Source organism: Orbicella faveolata, unplaced genomic scaffold, assembly GCF_042242905.1.
Source record: "Orbicella faveolata isolate gen_17 unplaced genomic scaffold, um_ofav_v1 contig_12, whole genome shotgun sequence".
In the NCBI taxonomy this organism is placed as follows: Eukaryota; Metazoa; Cnidaria; class Anthozoa; order Scleractinia; family Merulinidae; genus Orbicella; species Orbicella faveolata.
The window spans coordinates 1,914,854-1,929,935 of NW_028301539.1; the positions used below are offsets into that span (position 1 = coordinate 1,914,854).

The following is a 15,082-nucleotide window of genomic DNA, read 5'->3' on the forward strand; positions in this document are numbered from 1 at the left end:
TCTGCACTGCTATAGTGCTGGTCGTAGTTTTCACGATTGGTTACCATAGTTACCTAACCCGCAGTAAAGTATGTTGGCTTTTTGTATGGTTTCAAAGTGTTGAAGGAACAAAATAATTCTCACAAAATAATTATGCAGGGTCTGTTTAATTATCTGCGGTATTGTGATTGTTAACTTCCCACTTGCTAAGAATCATCATATCGATGGAGAGCAAATATTTGGAAATAAAAACTTGTCAAACGAAAATCCAAAATGACACAGTGCGGGTATGCTTATCGGATCGGTTCCTTTTGCTTACGGTTCGTTAGCCTGCGAGCAGGCTCACGTTGGAGTACAAACGCGTGCGGCGTAGCCGCGTGCGCGAAATCGAGCGGCGAAGGCGCGAGACGGGGTCGCTTTGCTCTTCGCCTCTTGCGCATGCTCGCAGGCTAACGGTTCCTTGAAAGTCTGTCTATTCTCGGAGCCGGTGGGACCTAGGCACTACTGACTAGTATAGACGCAAGAGACCTTGTATAAAGACGGATTAGCGGCAAAGAAACTAAACTAGCAGAGGAAGAATATTTTAAACTCGTTCGGTCTCCCTTCATCTCCCCTGCTCGTATAGGCAGCCTGGGAACAATAGACTGCGTAACCTCGCCTGTTGTGGTACGTACATGCGTAAAAGCATTCTCCTCAAACAGATCCCTCAAACAGCGCATGTTCAACAGGCTGGCTTAGCAAGACCCTAGCAAGATCGAGAAAGTTCTTGCTCTGTAAGCATTACAAAGCAACATTCGTGTTAAAGAATAATGTTTCGAGGTGGTTTGACTGATTTTGAAGACGACCCGTTCTTCAGGTAAGTATTAAATGATAAAATTGGTCTTTCGAATTAGCAACTGGGCAGTTATAACGTTTTGTTTACATTGAAGTGGTATGAATTTTACAGAAATTATAAACTTAAGCGTAAATTTAATCATACCTTGAGTTTAACCTTGCTATTGTTGGAAAATATAGTGGTTTTATGGATTAAACAAAAACATGAGCGACAGCAGAACGGTTAACCAGTCAATACAATGATATACATCACTGATGCCAACATGTGTTTTCAATGTGAAAACAGCAATTGAAACTTGTGTTCATGTACCGCAACAATCGAACCTTCTTGAGGAAATCCCTCATTCACAGCTTGTGCTGCATACAGGCTTGGCGTAGTTGTGTTTTTAGTTCTGATGCGTAGAAAGAACCGTTTCCCTCATCAAGCAATCAGCTTCCCCACACCTCGTTACTTGTGTGTTATTTAAATTTGTAATTGTAATTGTATTGAGCTGAAAAACCCTCTTAGGGAGCATCAATCAAGTTTGTATGTATGTATTTCACTATTCATGTTATATATATATATATATATATATATATATATATATATATATATATATATATATATATATATATATATATATATTTTCTAGTTTACCTTTAAAGAAATAGAAAATACAGAGAAAATTTCAATTTCAATTTAAAAAAACATACCATAATTAACACCTGAGGTCACAGTTGCTTGTTGTTTGTGTGCAAACATGTTATTATGTTGTTACCCAAATTTGCCAACCAGTTTAACAAACAAGTCAGTGATATTTGCATTTGAAGTATATATGAAATAATTCATATTTGAACTGCGGTAGTAGATGAAAGTGAGGTGTGATCATCACAGTAAATTTTCCAATTTAAGCAACTGGAAAGAAGAAGCCTGAAAAAAAAAATCAGGGCTTCAACGGGACTCGAACCCGTGACCTCCGCGATACCGGTGCGATGCTCTACCAACTGAGCTATGAAGCCACACATTGGGAGCGAGGTCAATTAATTGAGTTCATATCTTCCCGTGAGTGAAATGATGTGAAGTATATATGAAATAATTCATATTTGAACTGCGGTAGTAGATGAAAGTGAAGTGTGATCATCGCAGTAAATTTTCCAATTTAAGCAACTGGAAAGAAGAAGCCTGAAAAAAAAATCAGGGCTTCAACAGGATTCGAACCCGTGACCTCCGTGATACCGGTGCGATGCTCTACCAACTGAGCTATGAAGCCACACATTGGGAGCGAGGTCAATTAATTGAGTTCATATCTTCCCGTGAGTGAAATGATGTGAAGTATATATGAAATAATTCATATTTGAACTGCGGTAGTAGATGAAAGTGAAGTGTGATCATCGCAGTAAATTTTCCAATTTAAGCAACTGGAAAGAAGAAGCCTGAAAAAAAAATCAGGGCTTCAACGGGATTCGAACCCGTGACCTCCGCGATACCGGTGCGATGCTCTACCAACTGAGCTATGAAGCCACACATTGGGAGCGAGGTCAATTAATTGAGTTCACGCTATCGCGGAGGTCATGGGTTTGAATCCCGTTGAAGCCCTGATTTTTTTCAGGCTTCTTCTTTCCAGTTGCTTAAATTGGAAAATTTACTGCGATGATCACACTTCACTTTCATCTACTACCGCAGTTCAAATATGAATTATTTCATATATACTTCACATCATTTCACTCACAGGAAGATATGAACTCAATTAATTGACCTCGCTCCCAATGTGTGGCTTCATAGCTCAGTTGGTAGAGCATCGCACCGGTATCGCGGAGGTCACGGGTTCGAATCCCGTTGAAGCCCTGATTTTTTTTTTCAGGCTTCTTCTTTCTAGTTGCTTAAATTGGAAAATTTACTGCGATGATCACACTTCACTTTCATCTACTACCACAGTTCAAATATGAATTATTTCATATATACTTCACATCATTTCACTCACAGGAAGATATGAACTCAATTAATTGACCTCGCTCCCAATGTGTGGCTTCATAGCTCAGTTGGTAGAGCATCGCACCGGTATCGCGGAGGTCACAGGTTCAAATCCCGTTGAAGCCCTGATTTTTTTTTCAGGCTTCTTCTTTCCAGTTGCTTAAATTGGAAAATTTACTGCGATGATCACACTTCACTTTGATATTTGCATTATTGACCAAGTGACAAGGCCAATATGCAGCCACCTTGACCAAACAAGCTTGCTTAGTAAGGGATTCATTATATGGAAACTGCAGGTAATCTCGAGTGGGCAAGATCACGCCATCTTGCCTGCTGGAGTAGCCAATCACAGCACAGGATTCAGTTCATCTTGCCCACTTACAGAGCTAGCCATATAATAAAACAGGTTGCGGTCATCACAACAGACAAGTAGCCTCAAAAATTGTAAGTGTAATAATCCTCCCCACTCATTATATCATTTTTTTCTTTCAGGGATCACCATCAGAGAATTTCATCTATGATGCGGGGCTTTCACGACCCATTTTCGCATTTTGGGTTCCCCTCAGCTCTCCCTGGTATTGAGAATGGAGGACGGGCTGGCAGGTCAAATCGTGGCAGCCAGCAGTTGGCTCAACCCACTGACATGTTTGGCAGTATGTTTGGTGACATGTTTACCAACATGAACTCCATGATGGCAAATATGCACAGAAATTTTGTAAGTTTGTACAAATAAGCAGTACTTGCAAGCTATACACATAAATAAATACAGCAAATTATTTTATAGACAGGAGTGTTTAAAATCTTACAGAAACAGTGGACGTGAAAAAAAAAAAAAGCTGAAAAAGTCCCACCCCCCATCCCTATCACTTTTCTAATGGTCTGTCCCTTACTGGAAAGTATACCACTCGTAAAATTTATGAGAAACTACATCTGCCTCTGGGACTCGAGTGGCTGATTTGCCATATCCTCACCATACAGTGAAGATATTGATGACTTCTTTGATATCATGTTTGACCCTTAAAATGTATTTAAATTTGTTGGTGTATGATCAAAATACCTTTGAATTTTTCTCAGAAGTCTTCGGCAATCTTTGGTTATCTTTGGAAATCTTCAGTTACCTTCAGAAATTTTCAGAAAATATTCACAAATGTTCGTGTGGCCTTTGTACAACTTTTTAAGAGCCCTCGCAAATTTTGGAAACTAGTCAAAAATCTGTGGAAAGTCATCAAAAACATCATTATTAGTAATACGTGGTTGCTTGTTGATATGAAATTTCTTTTCATGTGTTCGTATTGAATTGAACACTCCAAGAGAAATAATGATAATAATAATAATACCCATGTATTATTCTCTATTTATGATCAATCTATCAGACATAAGATTTTCTTACCAGCTTATGTTCAAGTTTGCTGATAAATTCCTAGTGATGATATCACAAATTCAGATTGTTCAGTGAGTCAATCAGAACGCTTCATTCTGAACCAGTTTGTTAATGTTGTAGAACATAGCTCAATATTTATTGACACTTGTGTTATATATTGTGTAGTGTTGTAAGTCTTTCTCTTTTTTTAATTCATTAGGAGCAAATGGCAAATGACCCTAATACCTTCAGTTACTCTTCATCAAGTGTCATGTCATATTCAAGCGATGGACAAGGGGAACCTAAATATTTTCAAGCATCCAAATCCACTAAGAAGGCACCTGGAGGAGTAAGTGATGTAAACCTGTAAAACCTGGTCAAAACTGTTTCATTGGTTGATTAAGTACCGCAAGACTTCAATCTGCTTTTTGTGTTTATCCCTTTCGTGCAAACAGTGGTTTAAAAAATATCTTCTTCTTGTGTGCTAGTCTTGGTTTAAATCTACATATCTTGAAACTTACAAGACAAACATGTTATCCTTGTTGGTCGTTATGAGACTTTAAATATATATGTGACTTCCTGCTTAAATATTCTCTCTTTGTATTTCCTGCAGATTAAAGAAACACAACATTCTGTGCGAGATTCTGAATCTGGATTGCATCGTATGGCAATTGGTCACCACCTTGGTAAAGTTGTTATCCTATCTATTTTGGATAATCTGGTGTCTGTTATTTCTGTGTTGGTGATGTAATAATTATTATACATTAGTCATTCTCATTATTTGTTTCAGAATTTTTAGATAGCAAATATGGTCTGTCTTCAAAATGTCATTAGTTGCTAAGATTTTTAATAGAACAAAGAAAGCTAAAGATCAATGAAAAACAAAAAACTTGAACCATGGATGAGAGAAAGAATTACGTGGCCCACAAAGTAGTAACTATTTTTTGCTTTTCCCTTCCACCCACAGATGATCGTTCTCACGTGATTGAGCGATCAATGAACAGGAGATCTGGAGAGGAGGAGAGAAAACAGGATTTCATCAACCTTGATGAAAGTGAGTTTCATTGCCTATCATAGAATTTGGATTGTTTAATCTAATTAAATTGTTTACTCCAATATGGATTGTTTACTAATTAAGACAAGGTTTCCACAGGTAATGAAATGGTCAGGGGAAAAAATTCTTCAAGGTCAGGGAAAAGTCAGGGAATTTTATTTTGAGTCAGGGAAAATTGACATTTTCAAGAAAAGTCAGGGAAAATTGAAATAATTGAACACTGCTGATTTAATACCAGTGAAGGCTGGAAGAAACATTTGAGGCCACTGTGATCTCAACGATATATTTACTTGACGAAGAAGAAAAATTTGTTGAAAACTTATCAGTCTTAATGATAGAGTGGAAGGATGGCTGTAGAACAAGGCTAGAAGCCGCTATTATATTTGACATTTTATATTTAGTTGGTTAGGGAAATTTTATTTTTATCAGGGAAAAGTCAGGGAATTTGGCATAGTTATGCCTGTGGCAAGCATGTAACAAGATTTTGTTATCTAATGAGAAAAGAGTTTTGTTTGTATTGGATAGGTGATGCTGTAGCTTTTGACCAGGAGTGGAACGAACGAACCACGCAGTTCTCCAATATTTTAAGGGACAGACAAAGAGCTACCATCAGAGGTCTGGAAGGTATGTGTCTTGAACTCTGAAAAAAGGGTTAGGTTTGGTCAGGTATAGAGATGCACAGCTGAGGGTCTTAGTTAATAGCACAGAATGGGCATGCCACTTCTTTCTCTTTCTTTCTAGAGAAATATTTTATCCAACGGGGTCACTTGCAGAGATGTACAAGTTTGCGCATGTCAGACCCTATTGTGTGACCAGTCAAATGAAAGCTGCTGAGTACGGTAGTTCTTTCATGTCATAGACTGTGGCTCTAACTTTAACTTGCGTGGGTTAAAACCTGGTGTGTTACAATCCAAATTAAAGCTACTTGTATGAAGTAGTACTTTCGTGTGGTACTGGCATATTGTACAGTGTTTGTTGAACTTCAAGCATATAATGTCAGACACAATGGACATGATAGCTTAAGGGATTTTCCTGGTACTTTCCTTTAACAGATCCAAGAGGGAGGCCTACCCATCACAGCCGACATGAAGGAATTGTGGCACCCTCTAGGAAAGACACTGGGACCATACGAGATAAGGACAGGCTGAAAGTGAATGGTGAGGGGCTAGGGACTCACAGGGAGTTTGACAACAGACACCATCGCCATGGAGTGGCACGAGATAAGGACTGGGGATCAGGAGACTTCGAAAGAGCAGGGAGAAGTCATAAACCTAGATATGACCGTGAGAAGCACGTGCGAGTAAACAGCCGGCCAGTAAATAGACACGAACCACGTGGAGGACTGTAGACTAACCTTTTTGTGTGCAAAAACTTTTCAGCAGCAATATTTATCCACTAAATCAAGTGCTTTTATAGTAAGAAATTACTGGACTTTTCTAGTGCGGTTTGAAGAGTTTGGATTTGCACCTTAATTAAAGAATTAATGACTTAAAAGTTAGGTATAACCAGAGTTTAATGATGGATGATTTTATATACTACTTTGCTTCTCGACGTGGTTGTAGTTTTATTTAAAGTTGTTTTCTTCTAAATGAAAAAACGTTACTGTATGGATTTGTTATGCGTAAGTGCACCTTGTTGGCATGTTTTGTAAAGGAGTTAGGTTCAACAAACAAATTCTCATTACTAGACTCCATAATTATGTATGTTAATGTTCAGGAGAATTTATCAATGAAGAGAAAAGTTCAATGTCAGCACTGTAAGTTATGTTCACACTCATTGTTTGTGGTTTGTTGCTGGTAATGTTCTGCATTCTAGTTTACACAGCATAACTAAATAAAGATGTGATTTCAAGTTCTCGTCCTTTGACTTGTGCATGAGTGAGTGTTACAAGGTCTTGAGTTCAACTTCATCCTTCAAGCACCTGGGATAGCAGTGTATAAATTGCTATAGAAAAGTTTCTTTCTTTATTTATTTGTTTACTTATTTATTTATTATTTATTATTATTTACATGTGGCCCAGTTGTAAAAAAATGGATTATGCTATACTATCCAGCGGATAGCATGGTTTATTTTGTTAACACTTATCCACTTGATAAGGATTTATCTGGTGGATAGCATTGTCCAGCCTTCGAACAACTGGGGCTTGGTTGTGGGGTGGGGGGGGGGGGGGGGAATCTCAAAAACAGTGGTCTATGAAGTTTTTTACGCTTGGAAAAAGTTTGTGAAGTGTGAATTAAATTTTCCAAATTTGTATCAGTGAGGCAGTCCGTATTCTGGGCTGGTCATATTACCCATGCATCAATTCTGAAAAACAATATGGACGAAATTATATCAGACCGCTAGTCCCACGTGCGTACTGGGCGTGACTTATCTTTGAGAAGGGACAGGAAGAGCTTATAGCACATTTCAATATGGATAATTTTTATAATTAGCTAGGTGACACCCGTGTCGTTTGTCATTGCATAACTTTCCAAACAGCTCAAAACATGTGAACTTTCAGCGATTTTATTCAGACTGCAAACACTAACACAGCTGTTCATGAAATTTCCGCTACGGCTATCAATAATACAGCGCTATCAAGGCATTAGCCGTGCCGATTATATTTCCTATAGTTTCTCGGACATCTTCAACAAATTTTCCATTATATGTGTTTTCGTCGTCAAACACCGCGCGAATTTCCTTTCTCAAATCTTTCAGGCACTTTTGCACATGCGCGATGCGAGGTACGCTGGCTTTGCTAAGCCGTTGTACAGTTTGATTCAGTTGGCTGTTGTTACTGTTCAAACTTGGCGTGATTTCATTACAACCCTCCTTTACTGAGCGCAAAACCGGGACTCCACTGTGTCCTCGCTCTGACTCGTGCATAATTAGGCTCCATTCCTCCATCGTCGCCACCAAAAACAGAAGATCATCTCGCTGCTTCTTCATTGGACCTTGCATCTTCTCCAGTCTTCCCACGGTCTTCTGTAAACGTTGTTTATTGGTGCAGATCATTTTCATTGACAGGGCGTGGCTTGTTTCTAGTCCATCTCCGGTGATGCCGAGTTGTCTCGGGTGAAGAGTGTTGCTTGAGAGTTCCATTGCAACTGTTCCACTCATTCTATATATGTAGATTCGCACCCTCTACAAGAAAGGAACGCAGTAAAACTGTATCTTAATTTTCCTGTCTTACAGAAACGACGTAAAAGTATTAATTTCAGATTTGGTTTATTCTGTGTTATATTTTAAGACAGAAACTAAATTTTCTCGCGTTTTTCGCTGAAGATTGAGCTACTTTTATCAATGTAAGCGAACGAATTCGAAATTATTAGAAAGGAGTTGATATACCTGAAAATATGTACACTCCTTAAAACATTCTCGCTCCCAATAAAATTGAAATTAGAATAAATACCTTTGTCCTTTCCTTTAAGCTTCAAGTTTGACTGATGATTCCGCCTTCGAAATCAACGTTTGCAACTTTTTTCTTGCAATTTTGGGATAGACAGAGTGATATGGAATTCAGCTAGTGAAAGTGAAATCGACCACAAACAGAACGACTCTGATCAAACCTTGGTTTTCAGACACAGCCTTTCCACTCCCTGAATTGTTTTGAATTGGCTTCCGTCAAAGCAACCAATAAAACTGTAGATTATTTGAAGACAGCCATGAGCAGCTGGAAAAAAAATGCCTTTCAAGCGCCAGGCTATGATATGCAAATGACCCGAAAAGACTTGAAAGGGGTTCGTGCGCTTACTGTAAAGAAGATTGTATGTGAAAATTGAATCCGCGGTATTTAGAAAGCGAGAAGCGTATTTAACCTCGCATTCACTCAGAATTCGAAAAACGCCTTTACCTTCAGGATTAAGATAAGCAAAAATATTTTGCTTGAGTATGACTCTTTTTTGCTCGACAGGAAATAAATATTTTATTAAGGACTTTAATAACCCCTGTAATAAAGCCATGGCAAACAGAGAAAATAATTCAGTTTAATTATACAAACAGTAAGACGTAGAATAAATCTTTGTCCTAAAGTAACGAGTTAACGTAGAAAAAAAATCGGAAAAAAATCTCAACGAAGAACTAAATTCAGTGATTTCAGACAAAAGCCCACGAAAGCAATAATAAAGTGAAGTAAGGCACTTATTTCTTGCACCTGCTCGTACGAACCAATCAAATTTACTCGCGCATTCGCCGAATGGTAATTTGGCGCCACAATCTCACAGTGTTGCTTTTGCCATTTGCTATTTAGCATACTGTCGCCCCAGGGGGTTTAGTGATGTCTGGCAGCGCCCAAACTATACCTTATCATAGCAAGAAACAGCGAAAGCGCTTTGTTTTGTTGCTCTGTTATTGAGGAAAAAGAACTTTTTTTCATCAAAACGGTAAGTGTGCTTTCCAAAAATATTTCCCCGGCCTCCTTAATGAAAGATTAAGCATTCCAGCCGTCTACAATTTGTCGTTTTTGAGGTTGTTCAGAATCTACGGTGGCTCTCTGATACTGCATGGCATTGCTCTACGGATCGCTCAGTCTCCCGCACCGTGGAAACTGACGAAACAAATGCCACAAAAATCAGTTACGTTTATCACAGATATCTTTTATTTCGGGCTTTAGGGCTTAACATTTTAAAGGCATCTATAACACGAGAACTTAGATTCTTCTATAAAATTTCGAATCAACGTAGGTTGACTATCAAAACAGTATTTCAATTGACTTTATTAATCGGATCGTGAATGTCAGAATATGCAAATTGACATGGTTGTTCATATCTGAAGAATTTTAAAACAATTTTTTATCATTCTGGGCAATATTAAGCCTGATTTTCTTTTCTAATCCGACAAATATAGACAGCTTTCACATTGGAATTTACTGCTGGATCCTTTAATCTTGAATTTGTCTGTTTTTCATGTCGCGTTAAGACATTCTGTGATGAAAGAAACCAGCGACCGACAAATTGAAACAGCGGTAGTTATGTTTCACAAAAAGGCGTGAAACACACGAACAATTTACAAGTTTACCGTAGCTTTTTATTTTTATACAATCTTTTAGTGGGGGAAACCAATGATAAATGCAAGTTTATACAAATTGCGGTTTCTTTTCCGAATCAGGTATGCATGAATTCAGTTTTCAAAATAATTGGGTGAACATTTAGAAGTGATCTTTCCAGTGCTCCAAGGGAGTAAATTAAAACGCGTTGAATTACTTGCAATTTTCTTACCTCGCCGGCTAAATTTATTTATTTTGGCAAAGAACTAGTATAAAAATAATGATGAACTTCTTTTGCTTCCACAGTTAAAACATGGAGACACCAATTTATGTCAATGGAACAACTTCTACCAGCGGAAAGAGTGTTTCGTTAAAACGAGTTGTAAACCATAAGCAAGATCTACAAAAAGAGATCGCCGATCTTGACAAATTACAGAATACGTTACTTCAGCAACGTCAAGACCTCGATTTCCTCAACGAGAACATTAAAAGCTGGGCGCAAAGCTTCGACAAAATAGAACGAAATAGCCAAGGTGTTCCCTTTGTGAGAAATGTAAAAGAAATTTGTGCATTGATAGAGAATCACTTGAATGATATTCATGGTGATTTTTACTTCAGAATGCAGAATTTGGTGACCGCGGACGTGCCCTGCTTTCAACAGGTTTACGAAGCTCTGGAGCTGTTGAAGAAACAAGTGTCAAAAATTATCCGCGATGACGCCGCTTATAAGGCCTCGTTTATTGAAGAAATTCGACAGCTTCTGGGGCGGCTGACTGGAATCACTGATACAATGATGGAGATCTATTTTGAGCAATAATCGGCAACATCTTGAGGCGAATTGTGTGAAGGAGATTAATTTAGAAGAAATTATTTGAAAATGCTTCCATGTCGTTTCAAAGATCGAACTTTATTTTTGTATGTCAGTTTGATTTTTTGTTTTTCGTTTTGTTTAGAGTAGCGTAAATAATTATATTTTCATGGTACAAGAATATGGTACTTCTTGTTTAAGAAGCAACAAGTGTAGTCAGTTAATTTAAGTGGAAAATGAGACCTTTCACGGTCACAGTGAAATCGTATAGAAGGATTCTGATGCGACGCGACTAACTCATCTCGAAGGAAGAGCTTTACTTCCAAACTTCGCCTGATGTATTTAGGAGTGATAAGTTTATAAACAGGAACAGAAATGATTAAAATAACAAGTATCTTAGTGTCGTGAATTGTTTCTTGCTTTGTTCGCCTTGACCTGTTTTTATTAGTTTTCCTTGGTAAAACGTATGGAACTCATAAAATATATATTGTTGGCATTTGGTACATTTTTACAACACCATCAAACAAGAATTAGATATCGTCATCAGCTTCTTCTTATACAATGATCAAGATCTCTCTTATGCGGCCCTGTTTAGAGAGATCAAGGCTGGCCTTGTGGCGATCGAAATTGAAGAGGTTAGAGCCTCAAAAAAGGAAAGAAAACCCACACCGTTTGAATCAAAATTGAATGGTGAAAAGTAATTGCTACTGACAGCGCCACTATTCATCAACAACTGCAGTTGAATTGACTCAATAGAGGAAGTTTCAATGGTGATTTTCGTGCTTCTCAGTTCGGTTTATGCTGTGTTTGCAACCGAGCTATATTCGTACGCGAATATACATGTATTGCTGTAGAGGTGATCTTGTTGATCTTCAGACAAGCGGTGAATAAATACTGCCAAAAGAAACCCACAGTTGATACATGTAACGAATAAAATATAAAGCATCGCACAAACAAACTATGCGTTGAAGCCGGATGGACAAACAAATTTTTGTTGTTACATTCTTATAAGGTTGAAAGTAAACTACTGTCTTAAATCAAGAACGGTAATTTTTTTGGTTATATATACACATGAATTTTAAATAGGATCCAAAAACAGTCTCTTAGGACCAAATAACATGACCACCTGCTTTTAAATTGAACGAAAAATACCTCTAGAATAAAAATGTAAGAAAACTGAATGTGTTGTACTTTTTTTTAACTCAATGGGCATCCTACAGGCTATGTGTATATATAAGATTATTTTTATCTATAAGTTGTACCGATGCACATTTATGATGTGTGCTTACAACGCACAAATTTGTGTGGAAAATTTAAAAAATGAATAATTGACGATGGCTTACTCATTCAAAGTGTCGAACAGTGATTCGACATCTTGTGTTATCTATATATGGTAGGGTTGACTGTCGCAGCTAACTCGCGAAAAATATTTCAATTACACTCTTTTCTTCTTTGTGTCAAACAAAATCTCCTGTCAAATAAGATTTTTTTAAAATTTGCATAAAATATAAGCGAAAGAGTGAATTTGAGTCAAGTTTCACCTGCGCTTGCTTCAGCCAATCAGAGTTGAGATTACAAATTTTCGACCAATCAAAAGAGGGCAGCATTTGACCTGGCTCATGCGCAGTTTGTACTAGTTGGGTGGGTCACTGAATGCGGATTAGATGACTGGAAATATATCGATATTTCTACAGACTTCCCTGAAATAACATTTTCCGTCCTTGTGATCTCACCCATTCCACAAGGAACTCGAAAGCGATTCTAGGTTATCTACACTTGAGAGGTAAGAAAACACGTAAGTGTCGTATTTCATGATCTTAAAGCATTACATCCCTTCTCATTTAAAATTCACAGCACCAAATATAACAACTCAGTCGTTGGTTATACAAACATCATTTGTATTAAAGCTTCTATTGAAATTCAAGTATTTTTCTACCCTAGTTTCAGATTTTACCATTGTCTTTTCATACACCTTTAAAGATATTAAGCTAAGATTGTAGGTTGAGTGTTTTATACCCATCTGATTTCTCGCTTGATATATATATTATTTTAATTTATTCATGCAAGGCTTAAGGAACGTATCAATGCAAATCGTTCAGTCACCTTGCATTCTAGGTTGAAACAGACGAAATCGAGGGTGCACGCGCGTGTGTCTATTATGCCCGCTCGTCTGTCTCCAGACACTTCGCGGCAAACAGATTGCACATATCTGACTCAAATATTTCTGTTTTTCGTGAAATCGAGACTCGTCACACATCTCTCGGTGATGTGGAAATTACAATGAACTTTTGGGCAATTTCTACCCTAGTTTTGAAAGGCCGACGGATCAATCCAGCCCCTTAACACCTTATAAGAGAAGAATTTTAAATATAATTAGCTAGGCAGACTCCTTGGTAGACCTATAATCGTGGTTAAAAGTCCTTGGGACACTTATGTAATTTAACGAATTATCTGTGTTTTACTACTGCAGTTTGAAAAAAGCGCTGCTTTCCTTTTAAAAACGCGTTACTGGTCCCCCTCCCCACCCAAAACAATGCTGAAAATCAGAAGAAATTGCAGGTAGTAGTCTTCAACATTGTATGGGGGGGTGGGGGGCGAGGTTAGGCAGGTGAACTAATGTTCGCGTCTGGCGTGTGCACAAAAGCATCAAAAGTGCAAATTGGCCCCAAGACTTTTGTCCATGATTGTAGTAAGGCATATAAGGCGAAAAAAAAAAAAAAAAAAAAAACGTCAGATAGCCAAGCGAGCCGCGGGTTTGTTTTTGAATTTGCTACTAGCTAAGGAACCTGTTGTTTACATCATCTTCCTTTCTTCAGGGGCATGGCTGCCGTTACAAACGACGGAATCCGAGAGTTAACGACGCGCACCGAGAAATTATCGATTACTTCCATTAACAAGAGCACAAAACAATTCAAGGCACAAATCAAAGAACTGGATAAACAGTATGAGACGATGCAACAACAACTGGAAGATCTACAGTTCATTCTCGAGGTCATTCTGAAATGGGACGAGGACTTCAAAAAAGTGGTCAGATTCAGCCAAGGTGTGCCTCACATGAGGAGCACAAAGGAAATCTGCGCTAATATCAAGACGGCTATGATTCCTAGCAGCGAGTTTGACCGTACAGTACAGATTCTTGTGAGGGAAGGAGTGCCTTGTTTCTCTCGGGTGACCGGGCTATTTGAAACGATGAAATCCCGCCTAGATGAGAGGTCACCAAACGCCAAGTTTTCAGAGGAGATGCGTCAGCTACTGGGAGAATTAATCGGTACTTTGTGTACAATCATGAATTTCTTTTACGACCAGGAGGTGTAAACTGTTATAAGTCTTACAATGTTTCAACCGTTCAAGTGCCGCATACTGGACTGGGGGGTAGGGAGAGTAATGTTCATTGAAGCATTTTTATCCCTACCCCTCTTAGTAAGCGTTTTAATATATGGCAAGGAATGCTGTGTCACAGTGTTTGACAATATTGAAGACTGACGGGTAAATATTGAAGTTATCTCTTTACATTGTTTTGCACTTAATATGTCTAAAATCAGACCAGCCGCAGAGTGCGGGCAGTCTTTGTTCTTTTTTTTTTGTCTTGGTTAATTGAGAAAGATGTAAATGATCATTGTCTTCTGTAGCCACTTTTCTCACTCATGGAGGTTGTTTTGCGCTGTCTGTGAATAGAGTGACTCGTATGAGTGCTAATTTGACGCAGCCAGGGAAGATTGCGTGACATGACGAAATGACTTGGCAGACAGACTGATCGAGATAGTCACTCTGCACGAAATTGAAATAGATAATTGTCGGTTTAAAAATACTCGGAACGTGAGTCACGTAATTTTGTTGTGATATTTCTGTCTTTTTCAATGCGAACAAGTCAAACATCTAGTCTCTCTGTTCTTTTTATGTATTGTTAATTTACGTATTGTCCTTGAACATTGTCGCTGTTATTATGCGCATTAGTTATGAATTCAATTAGATATTAATTTGAATACAGTATTAGAGAATTCATCTAGGTCCCGGCGGTGATATGTCTAGATATAAAAATAATACCACTCAGCATAATCCGATATTAAAATCTGAGAATTAAGAACATCTGTGGTTTTTTTGTTGCAATTTCCGCTGGGTATTGAGCCAAATTC

The 15,082-nt window shown here is 38.1% G+C and overlaps 4 protein-coding genes across 5 annotated transcripts; 3 read left to right on the forward strand and 1 right to left on the reverse strand.

The window, feature by feature from the left end:
- The first annotated feature begins 675 nt into the window (after nucleotides 1–675).
- LOC110067558 (myeloid leukemia factor 1-like) lies at nucleotides 676–7,029 on the forward strand. Its single transcript, XM_020774905.2, has 7 exons — nucleotides 676–835; nucleotides 3,257–3,479; nucleotides 4,345–4,473; nucleotides 4,738–4,810; nucleotides 5,092–5,178; nucleotides 5,704–5,802; nucleotides 6,231–7,029. Exons 1-7 carry the CDS (start codon nucleotides 789–791, stop codon nucleotides 6,524–6,526), a joined length of 954 nt encoding a protein of 317 aa, XP_020630564.1. The 5' UTR covers nucleotides 676–788; the 3' UTR covers nucleotides 6,527–7,029.
- A 638-nt stretch (nucleotides 7,030–7,667) lies between these two features.
- Nucleotides 7,668–9,018, reverse strand: LOC110067563 (uncharacterized). Its single transcript, XM_020774910.2, has 2 exons — nucleotides 8,570–9,018; nucleotides 7,668–8,301 (listed from the first exon to the last, which is right to left on the reverse strand). Exon 2 carries the CDS (start codon nucleotides 8,275–8,277, stop codon nucleotides 7,738–7,740), a length of 540 nt encoding a protein of 179 aa, XP_020630569.1. The 5' UTR covers nucleotides 8,278–8,301; nucleotides 8,570–9,018; the 3' UTR covers nucleotides 7,668–7,737.
- A 369-nt stretch (nucleotides 9,019–9,387) lies between these two features.
- On the forward strand, nucleotides 9,388–11,353 carry LOC110067565 (uncharacterized). Of its 2 annotated transcripts, none has more exons than XM_020774911.2 (2): nucleotides 9,388–9,539; nucleotides 10,448–11,353. In XM_020774911.2, the coding sequence occupies exon 2, from the start codon at nucleotides 10,455–10,457 to the stop codon at nucleotides 10,956–10,958; it is 504 nt and encodes a 167-aa protein (XP_020630570.1). In that variant the 5' UTR covers nucleotides 9,388–9,539; nucleotides 10,448–10,454; the 3' UTR covers nucleotides 10,959–11,353. The 2 variants fall into 2 exon arrangements, with proteins under 2 accessions (XP_020630570.1, XP_020630571.1); XM_020774912.2 differs by lacking the exon at nucleotides 9,388–9,539 and adding an exon at nucleotides 10,007–10,263.
- A 1,221-nt stretch (nucleotides 11,354–12,574) lies between these two features.
- LOC149116082 (uncharacterized) lies at nucleotides 12,575–15,033 on the forward strand. The gene is made up of 2 exons (XM_089281980.1): nucleotides 12,575–12,732; nucleotides 13,766–15,033. Exon 2 carries the CDS (start codon nucleotides 13,770–13,772, stop codon nucleotides 14,262–14,264), a length of 495 nt encoding a protein of 164 aa, XP_089138106.1. The 5' UTR covers nucleotides 12,575–12,732; nucleotides 13,766–13,769; the 3' UTR covers nucleotides 14,265–15,033.
- The last annotated feature ends 49 nt before the right edge of the window (nucleotides 15,034–15,082 follow it).